At 40.2% G+C, this 26,267-nt stretch overlaps 1 protein-coding gene across 3 annotated transcripts; it reads right to left on the bottom strand.

The window, feature by feature from the left end:
* Nucleotides 1-398: 398 nt before the first annotated feature.
* Nucleotides 399-18,373, bottom strand: LOC143858919 (protein IQ-DOMAIN 5-like). Of its 3 annotated transcripts, XM_077369622.1 has the most exons (8): nucleotides 18,220-18,369; nucleotides 18,071-18,114; nucleotides 16,763-16,880; nucleotides 11,619-11,864; nucleotides 4,851-5,078; nucleotides 4,262-4,375; nucleotides 1,592-2,045; nucleotides 399-773 (listed from the first exon to the last, which is right to left on the bottom strand). In XM_077369622.1, the coding sequence occupies exons 3-8, from the start codon at nucleotides 16,844-16,846 to the stop codon at nucleotides 616-618; spliced, it is 1,284 nt and encodes a 427-aa protein (XP_077225737.1). In that variant the 5' UTR covers nucleotides 16,847-16,880; nucleotides 18,071-18,114; nucleotides 18,220-18,369; the 3' UTR covers nucleotides 399-615. The 3 variants fall into 3 exon arrangements, with proteins under 3 accessions (XP_077225737.1, XP_077225738.1, XP_077225736.1); XM_077369623.1 differs by having other exon boundaries at nucleotides 18,071-18,373; XM_077369621.1 differs by lacking the exon at nucleotides 18,071-18,114 and having other exon boundaries at nucleotides 18,115-18,372.
* Nucleotides 18,374-26,267: the final 7,894 nt, after the last annotated feature.

The following is a 26,267-nucleotide window of genomic DNA, read 5'->3' as shown; positions in this document are numbered from 1 at the left end:
GTCAGTTTTATGGTAGAGATTCAAAAGATTAATGCTTGTGAAGGTAAAAATTTATCAGCGAGGAAGATCAGATTTACCACGAGAGGATAAATGATGAAAGTCAAAGTTATTGATATACTGCTCGCTTAGATTCATCATTAATTAGTAACCCAAGGTTAGACTTATCATCGAGAATGAAGGAAACAACACATAAGTGATAGCACAGGATCACGTGCATTGTCTCACCCACATGCAGAACATATACTGAGCAATAGTCCAAATGTTTTTTCTTGGGAGCAGATATTTCTAGTTTTCTACCCCTGATATTTGGTATCTTCCACCCACCATTAAACACTATCATCTCGAAGAAAGAGAAGAAAAAAAAAGCAAAGTGGCAACATCAAAGTAGATGACCCACGTAGGAAATGTGTAACAGATTAACATTGCATCAGTCTAATGGACTTAATAAATTATTATTGCAGGCGAGACAGAGACTGCAAGAGAGAAGGCTCGTAGGAGAATTCAAGTTGAAGTAGCCCAGCTAGAGAGAAAAACTATGTACATACAAACTCAAACAGGACTCAAATTTTCCCCTCAGCACCTCAATTTCATAACTGAAAAATGCAAATGGGTTCTTCAAGTCTGCAGCTCCATCATTCCCTGTTGTGCCAGATTTGTAGGGTTTGAATCACGTCTTACTTCGGATTTAGCTCTAACCTTACTGAGTTTCTCTGCATTAGGCATCTTGTTAACTGTAGTTCGATTGGGACGCCTCACCGACTGTACTCCAACACCTGTTCGCGATCACAGAAAAAAGAAAATGTAGCACTGATTAGTCTAGAGAAACCAAAGTTTCAATATAGTCATACCCAACAGAACAAGTAAATAGATCAGAAACCCGCTAAGTTATCGGCTGTTTTGGCTCGTTTGTTCACAACCATATACATAATGAGGAATGCTAGCGAGACCGAGAGTAAGACCGAACAGGGGGCCATACAAATGGGTTCCCGCTGCACCATTACAAGTGACGTAAGCCAGACCTAGGTTTAGGAAAATCAACAAAAACCAGATTTTTTATTATTATTTTTGCATGCATGGCACATTCTCATTGTTGGGCTCTTCCATCGGTCTTGCTCTACGTCACGATATCATTTTCCTATGCATAATTGCAAAACATAAGCATGCAGGATAGAACTAATAATAGACTGAATATAAGAGAATCACCAATTAGTAATCAATCCATAAAATTTCAGTATGTATTCGCGTGTAGTTGCAAAACACACCCCAGCAAAAGAAACAAGTAATCATTCAGAGACCAGAAAAACCAGCAATAGTCAGAAACCATTGAGGTTCCTGTAGCAGTGTTTTTCTAGCTTTTTTTTTTTTTTGGTTGGAAAGCAGGGATTGAAGCCACAACCTCATGTCTCTGATTTGCAAAGCACTTCCAAATGAGAGGGAAGTTGTGCTTTCATACAGAGGTGGGCATGTGGGCAAGCACAACATTACCCTCCAATCGTCTATTCAGATGAATTTCAGTAAATGTTTTTCCCACTATAATAGGCATCACAAATTTTCTTTTAAGAAATTATTACTCCGTAAAGTCCACACTCACCAGTGCTAGGTAGGGACAAGCGCTTCTTTGCCTGTGTATCTGGTTGCTTGGGCCTCTCTTTTGGATTACTGTACGAACGGGGACCCACTCCAGAAACTCGGGAGTTGGCTTTTTCAATTGACTGTTCAAGTGATGTGTTGGGTTTTGGCTTGACAGAGAGCGTGTTGGATGAAGAGCCACTTCCATCAGAATTGGATGGAACAGTTTTCTGATTCGAGATGTTTGAATGGAGACTAGGCTTCTTGGTGGTGGAAATGAATTGATTCTTGGCGATGTTCTTTCCCCCTATAGATCCTTCCTCGTGGACTGTCACTCCATCTGTAAGGTTTATATCGACAAACCGGTTTTCCCAAGGACGAACGGCCATCCATCGCTCCAGCCAGTTCCAACCCCAATTGTTTCTATCTGGTTCAAACCCTGCAGGTGCTGATGGCTGCCTTGATCCTGCTTGCCACTGGAGAGGAAAAAATACGGCCATGGTTACTTCCAAGGAGCAAAAACAAAAAAACAAAGAAGCAGCTTCGATAGAAAAATGGAAAAGAAAAAAGAAAAGGAGAAAAAAGAACAAAAACAAAAACACAACAGCTAAGGAGTGAGCAAAATTTTCAAAGATAATGTTAAATGGAATCACATGACTCTTGATTCTTTGGTGGAATTTCTGTCCCACTTTATGTGCGGTGAGAGGGACAGCTGACCTAGTAGGCCCCCACCAGAAATGTGATCTGAAAGATTCCCTCCCAATTGGAGATATATCTGCTGGATAAATGCCTGCAAATATGAACGGGTAAATTTTCTTACTAAAACCCTCCATTTTTATTGAATGGGTTAGGATCAGCCAAAATTTCGTTCAGTAGATTACCAATAAATGTCATTATTAGAAATTGGAGATCAATCATACTTGACAGGTTGCATCATCCAAAACCAACACTACTAAATTTTGATGATAGCACAAAAGGGAACCCCGTGCCCGTCCTAGTTGGGAGAGTTTTTAGGAAACATTTAAGAGAAGTAACCAAAGCCTATTTGGGTCTAGTTGGAAAGAAATTGAAATGAAGTGGAAATGTGAGCCCTCCTCACTAGCCTTCACATTTTCAATAGACACTCCTAAAATCGTACGGTAGAAGGTAATTCTAAACATGTAAGCTCATGGGCCCAAACTCATTCAGTACAGAGTTTTTAGAAATCATTTAAGAGAAGTAATCAAAGCCTATCCGGGTCCAGTTGGAAAGAAATTCAAATGAAGTGGAAATGACAGCCCTCCTCGCTAGCCTTCACATTCCAAAAATGTAAGCTCATGGGCCCAAAGTCATTCAGTACATTCGTGGAGGCTTGCAGGGTTGAGAATGGAGATAACTGATACTTTCAGAAGGATAAACTTGATGTTTGAACACAGGCTAAAATAAGCCAAAGAAATTGCAGAAATTTTGGCAAGGCACGCGGTGGAAAGAGAGGAGCTCATGGTAGGAAAAACATTTTTGTTGCAATGTGAACTGATGCAGAAAAAAAAAATAGTTTTATCATATTGGCAACAGCGACAACTTGTCCTACGTTTTCATTTTGTACTGCTATTTTAGCTCCTTTGGAATAAAATCAGTTGTTACTGCTCAAAAATATTGGAAATAAAAAAGAGGATTGATGGAGATTACAATCCAGTAAATTGTTTCTGAATTATCAATTGAAGTATAATCCCTGTTCAAAAAAAAATCAATTGAAGTATAATAGAGCTTTCAATATCAGCCAAAACAAAGATAGTGTCATCATGCACTACGGATTAGAAATCATTCTTCATGGAGCCTCTGTGTTTGATTTCCTTCTATTTATAATTTTATTGATGTGACTAGTTTTACATGCGAAAATTGTGAACTTTCCCATTCCATCCTCTAAAGCTAAAACATACCCAGGGATATCATTCAAATAATAAAAATAAAAAATAAAACATAGGTAGGCTTTGTAAATTATGTATACGCATCTTTGTCTTATCTAATGGTATGGGAAACCCGTACATGTCCTAGATTATGGAAATCCAGAGTCTTATCCCCATTCCATGTCTACGTCTGCATCTATTTTCATATATGGGTATCATAGATGATGAGGCTAACCTAAACAACATTGATGTTTCTTCATAATGAGGAGTTATTTAAATTTTAAAATTCTGCAAGTATTTCTCTCCTTATCAATGACAACCAAAATCATCCGTAGATTCATATACTGGTGATGAATTTAAAATTTCACAAGAACAGGCAATAGGGTTTCAAAATTGGTAGTACAAACAACCACAAAGACACGGCAATCTCTACGGTGACAAACAAAAATGTCCAAAGCTAATAATCTATCAAAAAAAGCATAAGCATCAACGTGTACTTTAAGGTAAACCCGGTCAACTTAATAAACAGTAATACGGCCCAACATTTGAGAACAAAAGGCAAAAGTAACAGAATTAATGAAACATGGAAACGTTTTCAAGCGAGAAGAGAGTGACTCCCACAGTTACATGAAGTTTTTCAGTTATTTCAAAAGGAGAACTACGGTCTACTTTAAAAAGAAAAATTCAGCAGGAACAACCTGGCATTTTGATCCTTTAAAAATCCTTTATTGGTCAAATTCATTACAAAAAAAAAGCCGAGGTATGTGTGTGTCATATTTGACAAAAGGCTTCAATCCAAGGCTCACCTGATGAGCCAGGGCATATGCCATGGCTCTCTCACGCTTGGCCGCAGCTTCTTGTCTCTTTAACAACTTCACTTGAATATCTTCCACGGATCCAACGCCATCACACCAACCTTCCTGGATCGGCAATCGAACCAAAGAAATAAGGTGGGCATATTAGCATTCCTCTTTTCATATAAATTTTCTACTCTGCATTAAGTTCTTTTTCTACTCTGCATTATTGTTCACATGACACACTAAGAGGTAAAGAATACAAAAACTTTTAAGAGAATTCATAACATGTTCAGAAGGGTGAGACCAGGTTTGACCCCAGTAAAATATGAAATGATTGCCATCATCAGGCAAAAGTCACAGGTAATTTGATTGTATATAGGGGTGCAACTCGGGTCGGGTTGAGGCCAATCCGGCCCTGACCCGAGCAACCATTCACTCAACCCGAACCCGAGTTCCAACCCGATGAGGTTCAACCCGACCCGACCCAAACTCAACCCGAACCCGACCCGAAGGATACCCAACCCGACCTGAGTTGCCCAATTTTGTATATCGGCATGCCTATCATGTTTCAGTAGTTCAGTTGCCCAACTTGCTTTACCTCTATCTCTCGAACACGGGCCTCGTGTACAAATTGTTGCTGAAGCTTTTGGTGCACCAGCTGACTCTCCAGTGCCATGCGAACACGCCTCGCTCTAACACGTGCCTGGACTCTCACCAAAGCTTGCATACATCGAAGTGTTATTGCAGCTTGTTTTCTCACAGCATGGCCCCTTACAAGTGCCTGAAGTCGCACCAATCCTTTCAAAGCTCGCAGAGCTCTCCTAGCCTGACACATAAAACAAACCTTCAAAGCACAGTTTCCTATGAACAGAACTGCAATAGTCAACAATCCAAAATGTCAAACATATATTCACACAAGATTCTACATTAACTCAAGGACCCACTTGCTTTTTTTGCTTTTTATAGTCAAATTAACATCAAAGGAAAGGACATTAAGATTATTTATTTTTCTGAACCAATTATAATAATCAAATATGAGAACTTATATGGTGGCCGACCATTGTCATGAAGGGCGGAGAGAGAGAAAACCTGTCTCCCTTGATTTTTAATGCAAGGGAAAGCACAGTGTTTGACTTTTCCTTGGTTCAAAAACCAAGGCAGGAGGTCTTGTCTCCTTCCGTTCTTTACAACCTCACGGTCGGGCATTATAAAAAAACTCATCAAATATTAGTTTTTCTTTTAGAAAAATGACAATTGTTACAGAATCACAAACTGGTTAGGATTTTGATCACCACCAAACTATTTGACTGCAGTTCATTTATAGAGAGCCGGATTACTGTGAGAAAAAGGTATGAGACCATAAGTAAAAGCTCAAACCCAAATGCTTTTGTTGGATATAGTTGGATATATGTAATAAGCTTGAGCGCATAGATGTAATTATGCTTCTCCATTATTAATAAATATATTAGTGAGGGGGAGATCATCTCTCTAACTCACTTTTCTTCTCTAATTCTTTCTCTCAACATGGTATCAGAGCCCTAGGGTTTTTTATCCCTAGGGAAACCCCTTAGCTTCCATCTTCTCCATTCCTCAACCCTAACCCCTTTCCTCATCCTCCTCTTTATCTCTCCCTAACCCCTTCCTCATTCTCATCTTCATCTCTCCCAAGTCCTAAACCTAGCCCTAACCTTCCCCATATCCAAAACAGATTTCATCTTTTTGCCCCCCTCAAACCCACTCGCGCCCCCCTGAAAACCCAAACAGTCCGTGTTTTGCCCCCCCTGAAACCCACCGCGCCCACTGAAAACCCAAGCAGCCCGTGTTTTGCCCCCCCCTCAAACCCCCCCCGCGCCCCCCCTGAAAATCCAAGCCGTGTTTGGATCATAGTTACCGGATTCACCATACCCCCTCCGATCCGCGATCCGGGGTCGCACGATCCGAAACGTGGTTCACTAACGACCCGGATCGCCAAAAATGACGAACCGCGGCGACCCGCGGGAGAGAAAGAGAGAGAGATGCATATAGACTAGAAGAGAGATGGAGAGAACTACAAATTTTATATATTTTGGGTTGAATTGGAACTAGAGCTTTATTTTGAAAAAAAATATGTGGGCATACATGAGGTTTTTTTATTTTTTTATTAAATGGATGTAGTATGGACTATGGAAGGATATTCATATATTCCAACGGGAACTTTCTTTTTGAAAAAATATGTATGACATACACGAGGTTTTTATATTTTGTGTATTAAATGTGGGTAGTGTGTACTATGGAATGACATTCTTGTAAAAATATATGAAATTATATATATATATATATATATATATATATATATATATATGTATACCCTCATCGTACCGCGTACCAGACTACCATCGTACCCCGTACCCGTTCCCGTACCGCGTACCGGAACGAACCGCGTTCCAGGTAACCTTGGTTTGGATTTCTTTGTTAAAAGCCTTATTTCTTTCCATCTTTCTTTGATGTGTTAGATTTCTCTCTTCTTACTACGTCTTCGACATCTTCCTAGTCTCTATATGGGTCTCTCTATGCACTTGGTCCTTTCTTGTGCGCTTTTTCTATGACCTTCTTGATGGATTAGTTAGTTCTTCTTCATCTTCTCTACGTCTCCCCGTTGGAGCCCTTGGTTGTGGTTTCTTTGTTTCTTGATCTTTGTTGTCTTGATGGATCCTCCTGTCATCGTTGATCCATCTCTTGGCATGACCACTGAGACTCATGCTTCTACCACACCGCCGGTTCCTTCTTCATCATCTCCCCCTTCCTTGGCACCTGTGGAGGGTTCATACCCACAGTTGAATATTGCCAAGTTTGATGGACCTAACTACCTTCTCTGGAAAGTTGCAATTGCGACCTATCTCCTTGGGAGAGGTAAGGTTAGTTTTCTTCGTCAGGACCCCTCTCCACGTACGGACCCGTCCTTCACCCGTTGGGAAATGGAAGATGCCTTGATTCGTAGTCTTCTATGGCAGAGCATGACGCATGTCATTTCATCCACGATGGTTCTCCTTCCCACTGCGAAGGAGATTTGAGATCATACCGCTGACACTTACTCTGGGGTTGAGAATTTCCGGCGTACTTGCTCTACTTACTCTGAGTGGATGCGTCTTCGTCGTGGTGATCTGTCCCTGGAGACACATTATGGCCAGTTTCTATCCTTATGTCAGCAGCTTGACATCTACTTACCCCTCACGTCTGATAACAATGTTCTTCGTCGCCAGCGTGAGCAGATTCGGGTTGTTCACTATCTTGAGAGCTTAGGCCCTGAGTTTGCTTCCTTCCGTCAGCAGGTCCTTGACTCGGGCACTATTCCCTCCTTACGGGAGACTTATTTACGAGCATAGCAGTGTCTTGATGATCCATCTCCCAGCCTTCCATCTGAGAGTGCAGCTCTAGTTTCTTCTGACAGTTCTGGTGGGTCTCGACCACCTAGAGGAGGTGGCTACTCTACTCGGGCTCGTGGCCGTGGCGGTGTTAGTGCTGGCTGTGGTCGTCCTTATTGTACTCATTGTCATAGGGATGGCCACCAGATTGAGACATGCTACACACTACATCCAGAGCTTCGCACAGGCCAGTCAGCTCATCTCACTGTGCCCGGTCCGTCTGACAATGTGACCTCTTTGCCTTCTCTATTTCTGTTGATGAACCTTTCACATTCCCGAGATCAGATTATGAGGAGCTGCAGCGGTTCAGACAGAATGCCTCCCATTATACTGCTGGGTTTGCTCAGCCAGGTAGCTCACCCACGACCTTACTTTCTAGCTCCGGGTCCTGGATTATTGACTCGGGAGCCTCCAATCACATTACTGGTAACTATTCTCAACTTGCTTCTTTTCATTCCATTCGGACAGGAACTCAGGCTATTACTCTTGCTGATGGGTCCACTTCTCCCATCACTGGTATTGGCACAATTTGTCCTTCACCTAATATTTCTTTATCATCTGTTTTATGTGTTCCAAAATCTCATTTTAGCTTATTGTCTGTTAGTCAATTAACGAAAAATCTCCAGTGCTCCATCTCATTTTATCCATCGTATTGTGTTTTCCAAGATCTTTCGACTGGGAAGACGATTGGATCGGGTCGTGAGGTGGATGGTCTCTACCGCCTTGACTGTAGACGTTCTCCTACAGTCCCGCATACATCCGTCGATGCCTTTCAGTGACACTGTCGTCTTGGTCATCCATCCCTTCAGCGCCTTCAGCAGTCGTCTTATGTTCCATCTTCTATTTCTCTATTCCAGTGCGAGTCGTGTGAACTTGGGAAGCATCACCGGGTGTCCTTTCCTTCCCGAGTCCTCAGTCGTGTCGATAGTCCTTTTAGTTTAGTTCATTCTGATGTATGGGAGCCCTCTAGGGTAGCGTCCAATAATGGTTTTAGGTATTTCGTTGTTTTTATTGATGATTATTCACGTATGACATGAATCTAGTTGAAAGACCGCTCCCAGCTCTTCAGTGCTTTTCATGTTGAGATAAATAACCAGTTTAATTGCAATATCAAATGTCTACGTACTGATAATGCTCTCGATTCTCTTCTACACATGCTTTTGAGGATTACCTTACAGGTCATGGAATTATTCATCAATCTTCGTGTGCCTACACGTCGCAACAAAATGGTGTCGCCGAAAGAAAATTGAGATACCTACTTGAAGTTACTCGCACGCTCTTGTTTCAAATGCGAGTCCCTAAATCTTTTTGAGGAGAGGCCGTGTTGACGTCATGTTTTCTTGCAAATCGTCTCCCATCTTCTGTCCTTCGTGGTTCCTCTCCTTTTCGTCTATTGTATCCTCAAAATGAGCCGTTTCCTCTCCTCCCTCGCGTCTTTGGGTGTGTCTGTTTCGTTCACCTTCTTGGACCTAGTAGGGACAAACTTGATCCTCGGTCAGAGCGTTGTGTCTTTCTGGGTTATTCTAGGACTCAGAAAGGTTATCGCTGTTATAGTCCTCGTTTACGAAGATGGTTTGTCTCCGCCGACATAACATTCTTTGAATCAGAACCTTTTTTTGGACCTTCGACTCCTCCTGCTCCTAGCTCCATCCCGGATGAGGTACCCTTGTTTCTTCCTTCGCTTGCTGACCCTGTCCAGGTACCACTCCAGCCTGCGCCACACTCAGAACCGGCACCCTCTTCTTCAGTTCCAGTGGTTCGCCCACCCATTACAAAAGAATATCAGCGACGGGTGCAGCAGATGAGGCTTCCACCTCCTCATCTGCTACAGTCGAGGTCCCACTCATGCCTACTGAGGTATCTTCTTTACCATCATCTGCTATTACTTCTGATTCTCCCATTGCTTCTCGTACTCGGTCTCATTCTACAGCCCATCATATTTCTCAATTTGTTTCTTATGATCGACTAACGCCTTCTTTTCAAGCCTTTGTTTCTTCCTTGTCCTCTGTCGAGTTACCCAAATCATTACAGGAGGCTCTTAAACATCCTGGCTGGTGAGCTGCTATGGATCTGGAAATGGGGGCACTTCGATCCAACCAAACATGGGAACTTGTTTCTCTTCCAGCTGGGACTCGACCAGTTGGTTGTCGTTGGGTCTTCTCCATTAAGTATTTACCTGATGGCAAAGTTGAACGGTTGAAAGCTCGTCTGGTTGCTAACGGGTACACTCAGACCTTTGGGGTTGACTATCATGAGACTTTCTCCCCTGTAGCCAAGATTACTTCAGTTCGTGTCATCTTATCCATGGCAGCTAATCATGGTTGGCCTCTGCATCAACTTGATGTGAAGAATGCCTTTCTGCATGGCGATCTACAAGAGGAGGTTTACATGGAGCAGCCTCCAGGGTATGCTGCTCAGGGGGAGATGTCCTCCTCTGTTTGTCGCCTTAAGAAATCCTTATATGGCTTGAAACAATCTCCAAGAGCATGGTTTGGTCGATTTAGTGAGGTCGTTATTCGCTTTGGTCTTAGACAGTCTGCAGTAGACCATTCAGTATTCAGTTATAAATCCTCTGCAGGATGCATCCTTCTGATTATGTATGTTGATGACATCATTATTACAGGAAACAACTCAGGAGGAATTCAAAGGTTGAAGAGTTTCTTACAGACAGAGTTTGCTACAAAAGATTTAGGTCGACTTAGATACTTTCTAGGAATAGAGGTGGCCTATTCTTCTCAAGGAATATCTCTATCACAGAGAAAGTATGTGTTAGACCTACTAGAAGAAACAGAAAATCTTGGAGTAAAGCCTATATCTGTGCCTATGGATCCTAGTGTGAAACTTATTCCAGAGGAAGGAGATCTGTTGGAAGACCCTGGCAGATATAGACGACTAGTTGGCAAGCTCATATATCTTACAGTTACTCGCCCAGATATCTCTTATGCAGTTGGAGTAGTCAGTCAGTTCATGAGTGCTCCTCGTACTTCTCACTGGGCGGTAGTAGTTCAGATTCTCCGTTATTTAAAAGGAGCACCAGGGAAAGGACTACTATTCAAGAAAAATAGACATGTCAGAATAGAAGACTATTGTGATGCAGATTGGGCAGGATCTCCAGCATATAGGAAATCAACCACTGGCTATTGTACATTGGTGGGGGGCAATCTGGTGTCTTGGAAAAGTAAAAAGCAAGAAGTTGTTTCGAAGTCAAGTGCTGAGGCAGAATATCGAGCTATGTCCTATACTAGTGGGGAGCTCCTTTGGTAACGTTCCCTCATGGCGGAGATTGGTTTTCCTTGTTCTTCTTCAGCACAGCTTTATTGTGATAATAAAGCTGCAATTTACATAGCCACCAATCATGTTTTCCATGAGAGAACCAAGCATATAGAGGTGGATTGCCACTTTATTCGTCAGAAAATTCATAAAGGAGAGATACAGGTTTCTTTTACTCGATCTGTGGACCAGTTAGCTGACATATTTACGAAACCCTTGCCTCAGTCAAAGTTGAATGATATTTGTAGCAAGCTAGGAATGTACAATATCTACATTCCAGCTTGAGGGGGAGTGTTGGATATAGTTGGACATATGTAATAAGCCTGAGGGCATAGATGTAATTATGCTTCTCCATTATTAATAAATATATTAGTGAGGGGGATCATCTCTCTAACTCACTTTTCTTCTCTAATTCTTTCTCTCAACAGCTTTAAAATTGAGCAATGACTCGTAAAGTGTAAAAAAAGAAGAAGAAAATGATGTGTCAACCAACATAAAGCAACTATAACTAATTTCATGCCAACCTCCTGGGAAGTCCTCGTGTTGCACCCCTGTCTCTATCTTACCATTTGAAAGAAAAACCTTATTTCATGTCAATCTAGACGATGACAGATTTAAATTGGAACTGAAATGGTGGCTAACTACAAATCCTGCTTCTACTGACTGTTAAATGGTGACAAGAAATGCATTCATACCAGAAATGCACGAAAAGCAGTTTGGATATGTGTGGCAGCCCATTCCTCTTTCGCATTCTGTTCAATTTGAGAAGCATTCTGGACGTGAAGGGAGCTAGTAGGAGAGGTTCCAGTGTTTGAGATTGGCAGGGAATTGGCATCTGTTGGTGAAGAAGCATTTTCTGCAAACTCATCGTCAAGAATAGCACTTTCAATCTCAATGGATTGCTTTCTTCGGTGCCAAAATCGACTAGCATGTACAGTTTTCTGCAATACTTCCAGAATAATTAGTAAAACCGGATAGAATTGAGAGATGTGGAAAACAATAGATGATGGGATCTAGCAGTATTACCATTCAAAAAAATAAAATCTAGCAGTATTAACTGATAAATATAGATATATTAGGAACGGACATGACTCAGTTAAGAACAACAACCAACATTGTAGATGCGAGTTACAGGCCCATAGTCTGTTAGGGATTCTCATTACTGAACATAGAAATTTCAAAACATAATGTCCACTTATTTTTTCAGGGAAGTGGCATCGAGAAAAAAAGGCTTTTCCATTTTAGAAATGAAAATTCTATTAAAAAAAGGAGGTGAATTCCGTGTTGTACAACAATTATCTTTGACTATTGTTAAAGAGTCCTTGTAGGTGTAAATCTCTTTAAATTCTTCAGGTTAAGCAACTAAATCAATCTTTCACAAATTAGGAAAGATTTTAAAATCATAGGGTTTGTTTTTTTTTTGGAATGGTAAAATCATAGGTTCTTTAGGCACCATTAAGTAGAAAACTTACGGCGTGTTTGGCAACCATCTAAGTACCGGATTCTCCTGATTTTTAGGTGTGGAGGATGAGTAAAGCAAAAATATCTCAAAAATTGAGTTCGGTAAGCTGACCCGCTAAGGTCCGTTTCTAAAATGTTGCCTTCTTTTTAGACTAAAAAGTAGGATTTTATGGAGCGACAAATTGTCGCTTCTCGCGATTCTCATCGACCCGTTTCTCGCCCGATTAATTAGGCGAGAATGAGAAGCCTTGCCGAACCCGCCCTTAATTCCTTAAAGATCTTAGCTTAAAGAATTCCATTTTTAATAGCTAGCTTAAAGAATCCTTTTTCATTAGGAAAGTTTAAATGGATAAAACATAACATTCATTCATTCATTCACACACACACACACAGACATCAGAAAACTTTTTAAAAAATCAGAAACAACAATAAAATTACTAAGTTTTCATTTTTCATTCAGACCCATTAATTGAAATAGAAACTACTTTGATTATTCAATATCATAATATAAATTGTTTGCAAACAAACTTGTCACATACAAATCATTCATTTCCCATCTAAACCCATGCATATTAGATAATAATATTAAAATTATAACAGACACAAGTTCATATCAATTCTCCATGCATAATGGATAATAATAGTCTTAAAATTTTAAGAGACACAAGTTCATATCAATTTTCAAAGTCTCAAATATCAAATGACAAAATCAATTATAAAAAATGGTAAGCCATCATTGTTGTCCTCGTTATCATCATCTCCCTCCTCGATGAAAGTAATGCCCTCAAGCACATGCAATGTGCCTGAATGACTTGCATGTGCCTGAATGACAGCACATACTGACATATGTTCCCAAAAGAACGTGGAAAAAGGAGTGAAAGTATGTTTCAGTGTTAATATTTATGTGCATATTCATTTTTTAAAAGTAAGTGCGCATGCAGTAACCATAAAAAAATAGTGTGAAAAATAAACAAAAAATTTCTAATCTCACCAACTCCACCAGCTTCTATTCTTAGTCAAGAAGATGGCATGTAATCCCCACTTCGAATCTCAGCCAAGAAAGCAACATGCAGTCCCCACCAACTTCTAATCTCATTTTGGGGAGAGAGAGAGAGAGAGAGGTGATGACTGACAAACAACCATTCTCTGCGGTGCTTTTGTGTTTTTTCCCGTGCAAATAATGAAAAAACAAAAAACTAGAGGAAAAAAAACATTCTGCAATCCTGACCCACAACGCTCATTTCTCCAAATCCCTCCTTTTGAGTGGTAAAAGAACAAAAATTTTCGAAGCGACGTGAAGTCGTTGTCAGAAAGAGGCAGAATGCGAAATTTTGCTGAACGAAGACAAAGTTCATGTGTTGACTTTTAGTCCATAGCTACTTTTAATCTCAACCAAAGAATTTGGAGAAAAAATAAATAACTTGCGTTCTTCAGGCGATGAGTTGATTCAGGTGAGAATTGACTTATTCAAGCGGAAGAAGACCACAATCAACAGGTAAGTTCTTTTCGTATTCGTCTTCGACGTCTTTTTTTGTTTTATGGTTCGCAACAGCTTGCATACCATAGTTTCATCACGCATTCCTTAGAGACCATTCGTGGTCATTACCTTCCACACCTCTTAGATCGTACTCCTATGCCCTGCTCTAGAAAGCCCAGTGTCGGGGCCGATGCGGTCATCCACTACATTGAGGTGGTTCATTGAGAGGTGTTAGAGAGATTGCGACTGAGTATTGAGAGGAATGACATGGCCGCTGACTAGCACCAGAGGAGTCACTTCTACAGCATTAGGGATCAGTTTGTGATTGAATTCAATCATTATCCATGCCTTGAAGACTTGCCAGAGCCTATTATCATCACCTCATTGTCTTCTAGAGTTTACGACATGGAAGTTCGAACGATGAGGATTCCGCCTAGGATTTTACTGGTGATACCTAGTTCGTTGGAGAGCAAGGTTTTAAATTTCGGTTTCGGAATGCGTTTCAGTCCTCACCGAAATTTCAGGCGAAATTTTGAAATGTTGTTTGAAATAGGAAAAAGTAACATTTTATCCTGTAGGAAATTTTGGTAATTTCGATAATTTCGGGATAATATTAAGTAACGAATAAAATTCAGATTTTTTAGGGATATTCCTTAAATTAGGGGATAACGAAATTTCGATTGATATTTCGGTCGAAACTTTGTAATGTTTCGACTTAACCCAATTTCGACAGAAATTTCGGATTTCGGTCGAAATTGAAAACCTTGTTGGCGAGAATGTTCTGTGATTGAGTATTCCTGGTTGGATACGATACAATTACGACAGCTTCGTGAGGACCTATTTCGGCACATTGTAGTTATTAACTTGAGGGAGTCGAGTTCTTCTCACATCGGGAAAATTGTTTTAATTCAACAGTCTAGTCATTAGATTTGATTGTTTTACGTGGGACATATACTATTTTTTCTTTTATGTAAGATTTTATTTAGATGTAGTGACACTTATTCACCTAGATGTGAGGGATGTCCACATGAACTGATGAACCTAAGGCCCACCACTACCCATTACCCATGGCCCATTACCCGACCCCAAACACATCACTAATTCAAAATACTGACTTACTATTGTGGTATGTACGAGCTTACTATTTTTAGTAAATATGGACTTACTATTTTTAGTAATAAAAATTTAGCAAGCCCCCATATAAAAGACATAGATGAAGCCCTAAAAGGATTTTGATGTTTTGAAGAAAGCTCAAGGATCTCCCACTCGCAAGGTATTCTCCTCCTCCCCTTTCTTCTTCTCTCCCTTTCTTCTTCTCTCTCTTTCAACTCCCGTGCTCTATTACCGCTCTCTTTTCTATCCTCTTACATACTACATTCATTTTCTCTCATTTCCATTTCACCCTACCCGGTTGGGTTTATAAATCGTTCCCCTTTCCCGTTACCGTTTCTCCCCCCATGATATTCCTTCCCCCTTTTCTTGATCTTATCTTTTCTAGATCTTGATCTTTCTTTCTCTTAATAATCTTGATCATTTCTTGATCTTAGTCTCTTTGATTTTGATCTTCTTGATCTTTTTTTTGAAAAGGATTGATCTTCTTGATCTTGATCATTCTTTTCTTCATTTGTCCTTGTCTTGGTTGAGACTGGCCCTTCTTTCCCCCACTCTAGCCTCTTTCTTTCTCCTCTCGGCCATTACCTGCAACAGACGATCAAGACACGAAGCCCGGCACGTCACTCCCTATTATGTGTCCAATCATCCCTATCTTTCCAGCCCTTTCTATAAACATTTTCCCTCGAAACCTTTCTCCATCACCCTTACAAACCTTACCTAATCATTCCATAACCCTTGTCACTTGGTTACCTACCCAGATCCACCCACCCACCATTACTCCCATACCCGCAAGTATTTTTTGGGGTCATATTTATTTTTTATAGATTTGATTTCTGTGACAAATTTGAATTAAGATATGCTTTTATTCATTAGTTGGCAGTCATCTTTTGGGATTGTATGAAATGTGTTTGGGATGAACCAAATTCTTTAGATGAATAAACTCTAAATCCTAGAATTTCTTTCAACATCATAACTGGGTTTTGATTATTATGTTATGTTTATGCTGATTTGGGAATGCATGTTGCCGGTTTTATTGAATTAGAACTCATTTTATGCTCCTAAATTCCCAAAAAGTCACATGCGAGCCCTAGGTTTGCACCAAACTGGTATTAGAGCCCAAATTTGCATCAACATCCATCTGAACATTCTGAGCCTTGCTCAGCCCATCATGTCTAACTCCCACTGCCTAAATTAAATAAATATAAAAGCGAGCAAAATTTGAAAGACAGGAAAATGAGCATGCACATTGCAAGACGGCTCATTGTGTTGAAAAATCTCTAATCTATAGCATCAAACCGAACTCAACTCTTAAGAGATTATCTCCATCTTACGACATAGATCATGTCAACAAATGTGATCACCATGAGAGTGCATAAATTACGGAATGGGCATTCAGAAATCAATGGAAACAAATGATGATTGTGAAGGAATTGTGTAGCAGGACTGTTGGATTCCACTGAAAATGTAATATTTATGGCATCTACTGCTAGGTTTACCCACTAGCTCTCAGCCTTTTAGCAAGGAAACAAAGCCAATTGCATACAACGTCTTATAGTCTCACATAAAAGAACAAAAGCACTAGGCTGTTAGGCATGTGTATAAATTCAAGGAAGTAATTAATTGTAAAGGCTTGGAACTGCAATATACGCAATCCTGATCCATGTTCCTTCCAGAAGAACATATGAATAGAAGTGCGCCAAATTGCAGCAATTTTAAAAAAGCAACAGAAGCAGAATATACACATTAGTGTCGCATTCCTCATTAATGTAAAGCAATGTTGTTACCCACATTCTCATCCTTCTCTGACGCTTTTGACTTCTCTGACTTCCTTAAACCAACCAATGTTTTAAACCACTTCCCAGAAACACCCATAATGCCAGTCACTTTAGCTTCAGCAAATTAACACCTGCCATGGGATAAACTCCAACAGATCAGAACGGAACTGTACCTACCAATCCCCAAATCTACCATAAGAAACAAACCTTATAGTAAAGACAGTAGCTTACAATGATCACTAAAGCCAGCTTACCTTCCTAAAAAAACTTACAATGGTCACATGGAATCATGACTAAACAGAAAAACAATACTAAAGCAACTAGATAAAGAAGAAAGGAAATTCCAAAACTGAATCCAAAAAACAATTGAACTATATGTCGACAACCTACAAGGAAGATGATTAGAACATCATAAATAATGGTGTCTACCGTGTATATCGCCCAATGCATAAAAAAGATGGATCTGATTATTTGGTGGTAGCAAATGCAATCCACATGCATCATTGAAGCAATTTTAGTTTAACCATAAACAAAGCTATTAACATTTCCTGCTTACAACAAATCAGCAATTACAACCCACAATGTAGAGTTTTTGGATCCAAAGTTATCAGTGATGGTGACAAATAAAAATAGTTTCTAAGTTTCTAACACCAAAAGTATGAGAACCAATTTTCAAACAATCAATCGAACTAACCACCGCTCAAAAATTCAGACTGGGTTTGGAAATTTTCCTTCTAATTCTATAGTTTGGCAAAGGGAATAACATAAAACTGAGAAATAACACAGATGATCCACTCCAAATCCTCCAATCATACTACAATATCTACAGGTTAGGATTGACGAACCCATCTAGTTCGATCGCTCAAAACAGTGGTATTAATGAAGGATCAGTACTAAAATAAGAAGAACAAATGAAACAATGTATTTCACCCAAACTCTAACTAACATACTTAAGACTAAAACACCCATATGTGCCAAGCAAGGGACTAAACCATCCAACCCCATCATCCACAAAAAAGAAAAGGAAGAACCTTAACTTTGCATCTTTCTAGATATAACTTTGTTTTTAATAGAACCACTTACTGTCATTAAGGCTCCGTTTATTTAAACCTAAAATGGGCATAAAACCTAAAATGGGAAGAAAGAAGAGACAGTCACAAAACCCAAAACCCAAAACCCCCAACTTGAAATTGCAACCTAAATTCACATATTGAAATGTAGGAAAAAAATGAAAATAAAAACATTTTCATATTGAAATCAGTAAACAATAATATGTAGCAGTAAAATCAGAGAATAAAACTAAAAAAAAAAAAAATCTTACTAATTTAGATCTGCACAGAATGAGAGAGAGAAACCCTAACTGACCTGAAAGAAGGAGAAAATCCATGAGACGAGAGAGAGAAGGAAAAATAGGAGAGGGGAGTGGCAATATCAAAAGAAGGGCTTTTGTGAATGAATGAGAGAGCAAACCATGTGTCAAATCCCTGGATCTTCTTTGGGTTGTTGAGAGAGATCCGCTCTCTCTCTTCTCTCTCTCTCTCTCTCTTATTTTCTTCTCTTCGTCTCTCTCCTTGCTTCCAAAACAATAGAAGCTCTGAATAAGTCTTCTTTTTTATTTTATTATTGTTTTTAGGGTGATGATATTTTCACCCCTGTAGTACTTGCACATCCCCTTATAACGTGATTTGACATAAAGCTGCCCACTTTTCACGTCGAATAAGGTTATAAGGGGAGTGTGCACGTACTGAAGCGGGGGTGAAAATAGCATCTTCCTTTTTTTAGTATGAAAATGCAACAAAAAGTCGGTATTCATCGTGGGTAAGAGCGGTTACCGCTAATATGCGCCGGGGGCGCATAGGATGGAGGAGCCAAGTTGAATGAGGCGAGAGGGAAAATTAGAGAGGGGAGTGCCAATATCAAAGTAAGATGACCTCCATAACAAAGGCCTACGGAGAACAGACAGGGAGTGCCGATTCCTACTTTGATTCTCCAATGAAAAGAATAAACTAAAATTTAGGGTGATGTTAAATTCGCACCCGATGTAGGATGATTCACACCCCTCTAATGTGAATTGCCGTCAAAAAGCGTTAAAGTCTGAGGCTTTAATTCTGCCTGGCCAACAAATAACTTGTTTGGATCGTTGAAAAAAGTGGGCTCCACCTCACATTTTTTATCTTGACATATGTGCCTCATCAATAATTGAAAAAACTCAGCTTGTCCTATTCATTTTAGTTGGCTTCCAGAGCTTTTTGCGAACTGTAATAGCGATTGACAGCTGCTTAAAATAATAAATGACAAGATGAAGATGACTTATTGCAATTATCAAAATGTGTTGTGCCAATATTAGTTACCAGTACGGAACCGTTCAAGCTTAGGCCTTCAGTACTAGAAGTGGAAGCTAGACCTTTGTACAATTGGCATAAGATAGAAGTTTAGGGCATGCTTGGAAAGCATGAAAAATTATGGGAAATGATAAATACACCCTTTTCATTACATGGGACAGCCCCCTGCAGTGTACGTTGCAATCAAGCCCGTTGAATACTTCCCGCATCAAGTACATCAGCACCTCTGCAGTTATAGATACAGTAAGGCGGTTGTCCCAAGTTAAAAAAGGGGCCGATATATCACTCCCCAAAATTAGGGCCATTATATCCTCAACCCACCCCCCCCCCCCCCCCCCGCTCTTTTAAAGTTGCCTACTGTTCACGTGTAAGGGGGGCGAATGCGTACTAAGGGGGTGAAAATATCAGCGCCTCAAAATTATTCCATGTAATTTTCGTGGGCCCAACTATGTGAGAGGGGCTCGGAAGTGAGAAGGAAGGAGAGGTCAGAGAATCGAGTGCCATTACTCTTTCTTAAAAAGTGGTGAAAAGACATCTATCTATAATTGGTTTTTTTTTTTACCTAGTTTTTAAGAGCTTTTCACACTCTCCAGTCTCGCCACTCGCACTCAGTCTCTTTTCATCTTCCGCACAATTGGACCCCCACATAATTCCATGGAATGTTTTTGCGTGGTGACCAAATGTGGCCACCATATTACTAAGGCTCCTTTTGTTTTGGATCCGGTGCAACTCGGGTCGGGCGGGTTGGGTTTTCCAAAACCCTACCCTACACGAGAATTATCTCGGGTCGGGTTTTGATTTTTTTAGCGTAGGATAGTGACTAATTTTAAAGATTGTAGAAAAAAAAAACAAATCTTTACTCCAAAAATTTGTAAATTTATGTCATCAAGTGTATAACTTTAAGAAGGACACTATATTTTCACATAACAGACATGATCACGTCAATCAAAACAATTGTATCAATATATTGGAAAATAATTTTCTATGTTATTCAAGAGATATTTAAGAAAGTCGCAGTGCACCCATATGAGTCGGGTCGGGTTTCGGGTTTTTTTTTTCTTAAAACCCGGCCCTACCCAAGATTGAGTCGGGTTTTCCAAATTAAAACCTAACCCCTACCCAAGACCCATGATTTCTAAACCCGACCCATGTTATTTTTGGGTCGGGTCAAGTTGCAACCCTAGTTTTGGACTCAAAAATTAAATGTCAATTTGAGTCTAATAATCAATTTTGGACTCACAATCGATTCTTAAAATCCAAAACAAACATGACCAGAAGGAGTACGGCCTAGAGTAGCAAGAATTATGATTTAGTTGATAAGTTAAACGTATGAATTTTTATACAACGTTTTTTTGTATTTAGCGCTAGAAAGGAATATAGGGGTCCACCTTTTTTTATGATCTAGACCATTCATTTGTTGGTCCCTAGCATAGATAAGTTATGCCGCAAAAGATCTTCTCCGTAGGTCACCACCGTAGGTCACCATTTGTTGATCTGAATCGTTGGATGTACATGTGTGGTCACCATATAGTTTTATCTTAAATTGTGTATGCGAGTCCCTTGGGTGAAACTAAAGGATCTTAATCATCCAGAAAGAGCCTACAATTGCCAAAATCTTTAGCTCTAGGGGCTAAGAATTACTCGTTTGGTGTGAAGTGTCTCCCCAAGTCAACGATCATGATCAAAATAAACAGCAACAACATATGCAATTGAGCCTGAAAAAAAAAACGATAATGCTCTGTTTGGATGCCGGTAATTCGTTGGGGGATCTATATCCCAGTGGTCAAAGGGAGGATTAAAGGGAAGATCTAAAGCAGATTAGTCAACGGGGGGATTAGGGGTGGAAGAAAGAAACATTGTTTGGTTTGTCTTGCAAATATTGGGGGGATTTGGGGTAAGGGCAAAAAGATCTCCCCAAGATCTTCTCCAAAAATTTCATCGATTTGAAGAAATTTGGAGAGAAGATCTTGAGCGTGCCACATCACCCGACCGTCGCCCGACAACGCCAGTGGTCAAAGACCTTAAAAGGCAATCAAACAATCTCAAGAAGATCTCAAGAAGATGTTCTCCCCTCAATCTCCTTAAAAATAGGCAACCAAACAGAGCATAAAAGATTCACTTCATGCGTTGGCGAACCATGAATTTTTTTAAATGGAATATTAGCTTACCCAATGGGAGGGAGGGCAGGAAAGGGGGACACTTAACGGGGACCCTGAGTGAGAAAAGGACAAGAAAAGCCTGAAAAACAAGAAAAAAATAGAAGTCCATTCTGCCTGCCTTTCGTCCATCCCCTCCATGTTGTGGGTTCTTCTCCTATGGCTACCAACAGCCCTCTTGCCCCTTCTGATCCATCTCATGCAAATCATGAGAGGATTTATGAAGCCATTATCAGCAAAGATAAGCAGTTGTCCCCATGGAAAAATTTGTTCTCTAAATCATCTTCCCCTCCCACCCCAACCAATCTTGAACACATCATTCCTGAGGATTTTGAAAAAACCAATATGGCATTACTCTTTCAAGATGCAGAAATTCTGAAGCATGAAAACAAATGGGCAAATTGCCTCGTCGGATATTTTCTGGGGAAAATACCTTATTTTGTCTCCCTTCGAGATGGTCTTAAGGCTCCCTTCAAATGTTTACCATGGAACATGGGTTCTTCCTCTTTAAATTTTCCTGTGCTGAAGATTGTTCTCAGGTTCTGGAAGACTCGGGACAAAACTATGGAGAAAGGCCACTGATCCTCCAAAGATGGAACCCAGATATCTCAATGGAAAAAAAATAAAAATAAAAATTGCCTGAAGTTCCTATTTGGATTAGGCTCTATGGTCTGCACCTAAAGTTTTGGAATCCTCACTACCTAGTAGGATAGCTAGTTTGATTGGCAAACCCCTATATATGGACTCACAAACCGCAGAGACTACTAGGCTCAATTATGCAAAATTGTGTGTCCTGGTTACCGCAAATAGTCCTCTCCCAGACTCTATTAAGCTATGTACTTCTTCATGGGAGATCACTCAAGAAATATCTTATGAATGGAAGCCCAAAGCTTGCTCCTATTGCAAGGATTTTGGGCATCTGTCTGATGACTGTATCAACCATCAAGTGCACCTCCGTCCTAGGAAGGAATGGAAGCCTGTTCAATCGACATCTAAAATTGAAGACACTAGTACTATTGTTTCCTTCCCTTCCATTGCCCCACCATCTGAGACCCAAAATAGAAAGACATCTGAGGCCCAAAACAGAAAGTCCCTTGATCATATCTTTTGCTCTCCCATTCTAGCTCCCCGAGCTCAAGGCTCTTCCAATCGTTTTGCTGCCCTTGCAACCCCTGATCCCATATCATGTCCGGGTGAGGATAGCATCCAGCACCTTGATGAAAATTATGCTAAATCTGATCCTCAGCCTTCAATTATGGATCATAGCTCTTGGCTAAGAGTAAAGGATAAGAAAAGAAAACCGCCATTTACCTTCCCATCCACTCCATCTAGTGGGCTTCTTTTCTTCTCCAAATTAACTCTTGGAAGAAGCTTATGAGCCTAGTGCTCTTTGTGGTTGAGGAAGTCTGTTATCTGCTCTTCTCTTTGGAGTTTGGTGCTCTTGTTTTGCTTTTGGTTTAGTTTTTTCGATTGTTTTTGCTTTCCCTTGTTGTTGTTTGCCTCCAGCCTGTTGGTGGGTTTGCTCCAAAGCTTCATGTATTTCTCTTTATTTTTAAATATATCTGGTAGGGGTCTGCCTAACCCCAGCTTGTCCATAAAAATAAAATAAAATAAATATGCATTATTTTGTTCTTGCTTTTTAGCCACTTCTCACCCTCTCCACACTCATGCCCTCTCAAGCATGGTTTGAAATTTCGGATACCGGTGGGGACTGAAATCGAAAATTTTTGAAATTCAATTTTTCGCCATTTTCGGTCCGAAATTTCGGTTTAATGACATTATTTATTAAAAAAATAAAGTGTTACAAAATTTTGGAATTTGGGTCCGAAATTTCGGTTTTTGGTGGGGTCCGAAACGGTTACCGAAACCGAAATTTTAAACCTTGCTCTCAAGTCTTTGTTTCTCTCACCCTCCCTCACCATTTGATTGAACTAATATTTCATGGAAAATAATTTCATGGTTGTCAAACATGGCCTTAGTTTTTCTTATACAAAGCAAAGACTTGGAAAGCAATTTTAATGTTTTTCATGCAAATGAAGTCCTCTACTTTCAGTACTTTGTTTTGTTTGCAAAGTCTTGTATTTGGACCTGATCTTTAATCCTACACCGGAAAATGATGCGATGGGGAAGTGTGGATTTTGTCATTTTTGAATCAATGGTAGCCCAGTCGAGGCTCGTCCATGCCCAATCCCAATGGACAAACCTTCGATTTGCCGCAAGCTCAATAATCCACCCTAGTCCCTGAAAGCCCTACCGGGGGCCTAGCTCTTTTTCTCAACTCGAGTCTTAAGTTCAGTTCGGCGGTTTTCATCATTGACGTACACCTGCGCTAATAAGACAAAGAAATGGGGATTCTATGCCTTGAAAGCAAATAGAGTAATCACATTTGAGTGAAATTTGCAAATCATGTCATGCCATCAATTTGTGACCAAAATACCCACGGTAGATTTTTCACTCTTAGGGCACGTTTGGCTACCATGAATTTCTTTTCTTGGAATATTAGCTTATCTAGTAGTGAGGGACAATGGGAGAACGACAATTACATGAGGGACTCGTCTGGAGAGGGCAAGAAAAGCCTAAAAAGTAGGAAACAAAAAGCACCACACAAAATCTGATCTTTTTTCCCCCCTTATTTTTTTAGCCACATCTCACCCTTGATTCATTGGTGCCCTCTCAAATCTCTCCTTCCACCTGCACCACCCCTCTTTTTATCACTTGGGAGCACAGATTTACCATGAAAAAAAAAAAAAATTCCTGACAGCCAGACGTGGCCTTAAAAGACCAAAATGCTCGTGATGCTTGGTGATATGTTTTGATTTATGTGCCCCACCGACTCAACTCAAAACCATGCATCGGAGTAGGGCCACCATTTTGTCTCGTGTTTTTTTATGCTACAGTTCCTGTTGGTGCCAAAATCTGCTCTGCGTAAAGGTGCTTCGTAGAGGATGGGTCGGTGCTCGTTGTGCACTCGAATAACACGCGTTAGAGGGATCCCGGAGTATGGACTCCGGGAGACCACATCTTGCTCAAGTCAGAAATTGGCACACAAGCAGGAAATCCAATCAGTAGAAGGAACAAACGAACACTACTTGCGAATGATTGAAGATGCGTATCTTTGAGCGCGGGAGTGTATTTATAAAAGAGGAGACCAAGGTAGTTTAAGAGACTTGCCATTGTGGGAGTCTTTCCATATCGGTCGACTTTCCCTGGTATTAGTTTTCATGTGTATTTTGATAAACACGTTCCTCATGAGAACTAGTTTCTACCTTTGGCAACCGAGCTCTTAGGAGAAGTTGCCGCAGTGAACTAAAGACATTACCCCCGAGGCACTTTCCTGTTTGTTTGGCATTATTAATCGTGGAGATGGAGAACTCTTCTTGCCTTTATTATCCAAGAGACTAAGTTTATATGCCACGTGTTACCGTTATTGAAGATGCGTATTCTATCCCTAATAAGTCCCATGATCTCCACCCGACCCGAGCATGTATATGCAGTGGGGCCCGCAGTTTTACATGGCATGTTCAGGTGGGGCGGGCCCATCTTTTTTACATCGTGCATAGCATAGGTCAAGAATGCTACTGTATATATAGGAATCATATCCCCACACCCTTGTTTCAAAACTTCTAAGGACATTTTGGGTATTTACACGGCATGTCTAAGACTGTCATTGATATTATTTTTACATTGTATTTTTTGTACTTTCATGTATAAGGACATTTTGATCTTCTAATGAGTCCAAAAAAAAAAAAAAAAAAAAAACCATGGGTATTTTGGTTACAAATTTTTGGCATGACCTGATTTGCAAAATTCACTCAAACATGGCAACTCTATTTGCAAATTGTCAAACTAGAGGACTCTTTTCGCAAATACAGCAAAGTACAAGGCTTCTTTATGCAAAAACCCATTTTTTTCTAGACTTGGAATAAATAAAGTCTTTAAAATGTTTTTGTAACTTTTTCAATATAAAGGGGTACGAAACATGGCTTGCGAGAAAAGGACAAGATCACCACGGCATGGCAAAATTCTCGTAGGAAGAAAGGCAAGTCGCCCTTCCTTGCCTTGCTCTCCCCGACCTGTGGCATTCCCTCCCTCTCCAAACTATCCCTTGGGAGGAGCTTGTGATTAGGCTGATCAATCTCTCTCTCTGTGATTAGAGCGCTGGTTTCTTTTCATGAGTTCAATTGTATGGTGTTGTAGTTTCTGTTTTCCTTTATCTTTGGGTCCTGTTTTCTTGTGGAGCCTTATGATTGTTTTGGCTTGTATTTTCCTTTGTTTTCCCCTCAATGTTCAGGGGTTTGTTCTTGAGCTTCATGTAATCTCTTTTGTTGTCTTTATTAATATATATGGTCGGGTCCTGCCTAACCCCATCTTACCCATATATAAAAAAAAAGATCACCATAGCATTAACATTATCGATGAAGAGTGGTCCGCACTTACATGGTGTCTTCAGTAACCCAGATTTTGTGGTCCGCACTTAAGGAGCTCAGTTCATCCTCAATAAAGTAATTGCCTTAACTATCTCACGGGTGAAGACTCTACCAGATTTTAGATTTGTGTCAACCGATGAATTTATGGCATGGGTGGAGAGTAATATGTGAAGGAGTTGGCATCGATCCTAAAGTAGAACAAGCATGGCCACCTCATTCTCAAGGGTTCCTAAAATTGAATTTTGACGTCTCAAGTATAGGGAATCCAGGGCCCTCAGGTATTAGAGGCCTTTTTGAGAAATGAAGGAGGAGTGATCATCTGGGCATTTAGTGGGCCCATTGGAAGGCAGACACAAATGAGGAAAAAATGAAAGCTGTGTGCCATGGAATTAAGCTTTTTCAGAACGTGGACCTAAATAAGGTGGTAGTGGAAGGGGAGGTACATCCATATCTTTCTACCATGTCAATCGATCTGCAAATGGTGAGACGGGCAGATTAACTACAGATGTGGTGTCGAAAGAAAGTGTAGAGCTCTTCAATCCCCACCCCAGTTAGTTGACTGAAGTATTCTTGTCACTGTCTTTCTTTTTGTT

The sequence above is a fragment of the Tasmannia lanceolata genome, unplaced genomic scaffold (assembly GCF_043159265.1).
Source record: "Tasmannia lanceolata isolate RefF3 unplaced genomic scaffold, GAP_Taslan_0.1 ptg000029l, whole genome shotgun sequence".
Lineage (NCBI taxonomy): Eukaryota > Viridiplantae > Streptophyta > Magnoliopsida > Canellales > Winteraceae > Tasmannia > Tasmannia lanceolata.
The sequence above is the reverse complement of the archived record's forward strand: the minus strand, read 5'-3'. Positions and strand labels throughout refer to the sequence as shown.